At 54.2% G+C, this 1,874-nt stretch overlaps 1 protein-coding gene across 1 annotated transcript; it reads right to left on the bottom strand.

Moving 5' to 3' along the window:
* Nucleotides 1-6: 6 nt before the first annotated feature.
* Nucleotides 7-1,563, bottom strand: Orai2 (ORAI calcium release-activated calcium modulator 2). The gene has a single exon (XM_028766248.1). It carries the CDS (start codon nt 1,541-1,543, stop codon nt 959-961), a length of 585 nt encoding a protein of 194 aa, XP_028622081.1. The 5' UTR covers nt 1,544-1,563; the 3' UTR covers nt 7-958.
* Between the last annotated feature and the right edge of the window lie 311 nt (nt 1,564-1,874).

The raw sequence follows: 1,874 nt of genomic DNA, 5'->3' as shown, positions 1-1,874 counted from the left end.
TGTGTGTGTGTGTCTGTCCATCTCAGTCAGCCCATGGTGGTGGACTCTAGGACATTTGTCATCAATTGTGCCAGGCCTCCCACACCAGGATCAGACAACTCCGAATCCAATAACAGCATCTGTTACCCTTGTCGAGCTGCTGTGTGCCCCAGAATCCTGAACACGCGGGACCCTCTCCAGAGTTGGGAGGAAAGAACCGAGATGAGCTACAGATTGGCTAACACATCCGTCTCTCATCACAAGCCATGCTACCCTATGCCAGCGCCGGGCCCACCTCTGCACTCTCAAGTAGTTTATTCTTTGTGTGTGTCTGTGTGCACATGCGTGTGTGCATGGTGTCTGTGCTCTTGTGTGTGTGTGTGTGCATGTGTGTGTGCGCAAGCTCTCATGCATGCATGTGCATGCGTCTGACTGTTTCGTGTAGCCTCAAACTCACCATGTAGCAGAGAACAACTTTGAACCCCTGGTCTACCTTCCTCCCCCTCCCTCTCACTGCAATGACCCTGGGATGACCTGGTTGATGCAGTGTTTCCTGCACACTAGGCAGGCACTCTCCCACCTGAGCCCCAGCCCCCCATCAGGCTTTGGGAAGTCACTATCCTACCCTGCCAATCACAAGGTCCAGATATCTGAGATCTACAGTGCTTTCTGATATGCTTGACTGGACTCAGGAAGTCCCCCGGGCCATGTGGTCATGTTTCTTCCTCTGGCTTCCATGATGAAACCGATGCTTTCTCACTCCTTTTAGACCCTTATTCATGCGAGGACAGGAGGATGGAATTATTGGAGCAGCATCTGGGCAGTCTGTTTAGCAATCCCACTGAGGCTCTTGGGATGCATGGTGGATCTCATACAGCCCGGGTTTGTCTGGCAGCCCCCTTGGCTACACCTACCGGCTGTGTGGTGGCCTGAGGGTTGCTCTCCCGTGCAGGCTGGTATCACATCGCAAAGGCCTCGCTCACACCACCTGCAGGCTTCTCTCGTGCCCATCCAGCTGCACCTTGAGCTTGTGCAGTTCCTCGATCTCACGGTTGTGGCGCTCTGTCTTATGCCGCACCAGAGAACGGTAGAAGTGGATAGTGAAGACCACGAAGATGAGACCCACAGGTACCATGATGATGGTGGACACCAGAGCGGCCTGCCAGCCCGTGTGGCTATCGGAGACTGACTGATCCTTGGCATCCACCGGGAGGAACTTGATCCAGCAGAGCAGTACCACCTCAGCCAGGAAAAGCAGGATGCCTAGAACGGTAGAGAAACCCCAGGCTAGCTCGATGTATGGGTGCATGCGCTCGTGCGGTGACTCGCTGATGGAGTTGAGGTTGTGGATGTTGCTCACAGCTTCCACGTTGGGCAGGATGCACGTGCTGATGAGCAGGGCAAACAGGTGCACGGCCACCAGGACCGTGGTGCAGGCGCTGAAGGCGATGAGCAGGGGCTGAGGGTACTGGTACTTTGTGTCCAGCTGCACCTCCACCATGGCCACCTGTGGGCACAGCAGGGGTTGGGTCAGGCAAGCGGGGATGCATCCCACCATGGCCATCAGTTGGGTATAGTAGGGTGGTGGAATAGGCATACCATTGAGCCACCCCACCCCCACCCCGGGATTCTACTGGCTTTTGGTTTTTTTGTTTGTTTGGTTTTGGTTTTGGTTTTTCCGAGACAGGGTTTCTCTATGCAGCCCTGGCTATCCTGGAACTCACTCTGTAGACCAGGCTAGCCTCGAACTCAGAAATCCGCCTGCCTCTGCCTCCCAAGTGCTGGGATTAAAGGCGTGCGACACCACTGCCTGGCTGTTTTGGTTTTTTGTTTGTTTGTTTGTTTGTTTGTTTTACAGAGGACTCCAAGATAGGAAACAAAAATGATTAAAAGGC

Source organism: Grammomys surdaster, unplaced genomic scaffold (assembly GCF_004785775.1).
Source record: "Grammomys surdaster isolate TR1022 unplaced genomic scaffold, NIH_TR_1.0 166, whole genome shotgun sequence".
NCBI classification, from domain to species: domain Eukaryota; kingdom Metazoa; phylum Chordata; class Mammalia; order Rodentia; family Muridae; genus Grammomys; species Grammomys surdaster.
This window is presented reverse-complemented; position numbering and strand designations above follow the sequence as displayed.

Excerpts from the sequence above, each read along its gene's own strand:
- Orai2 (XM_028766248.1), bottom strand. The coding sequence starts at position 1,543 with ATGGCCATGGTGGGATGCATCCCCGCTTGCCTGACCCAACCCCTGCTG.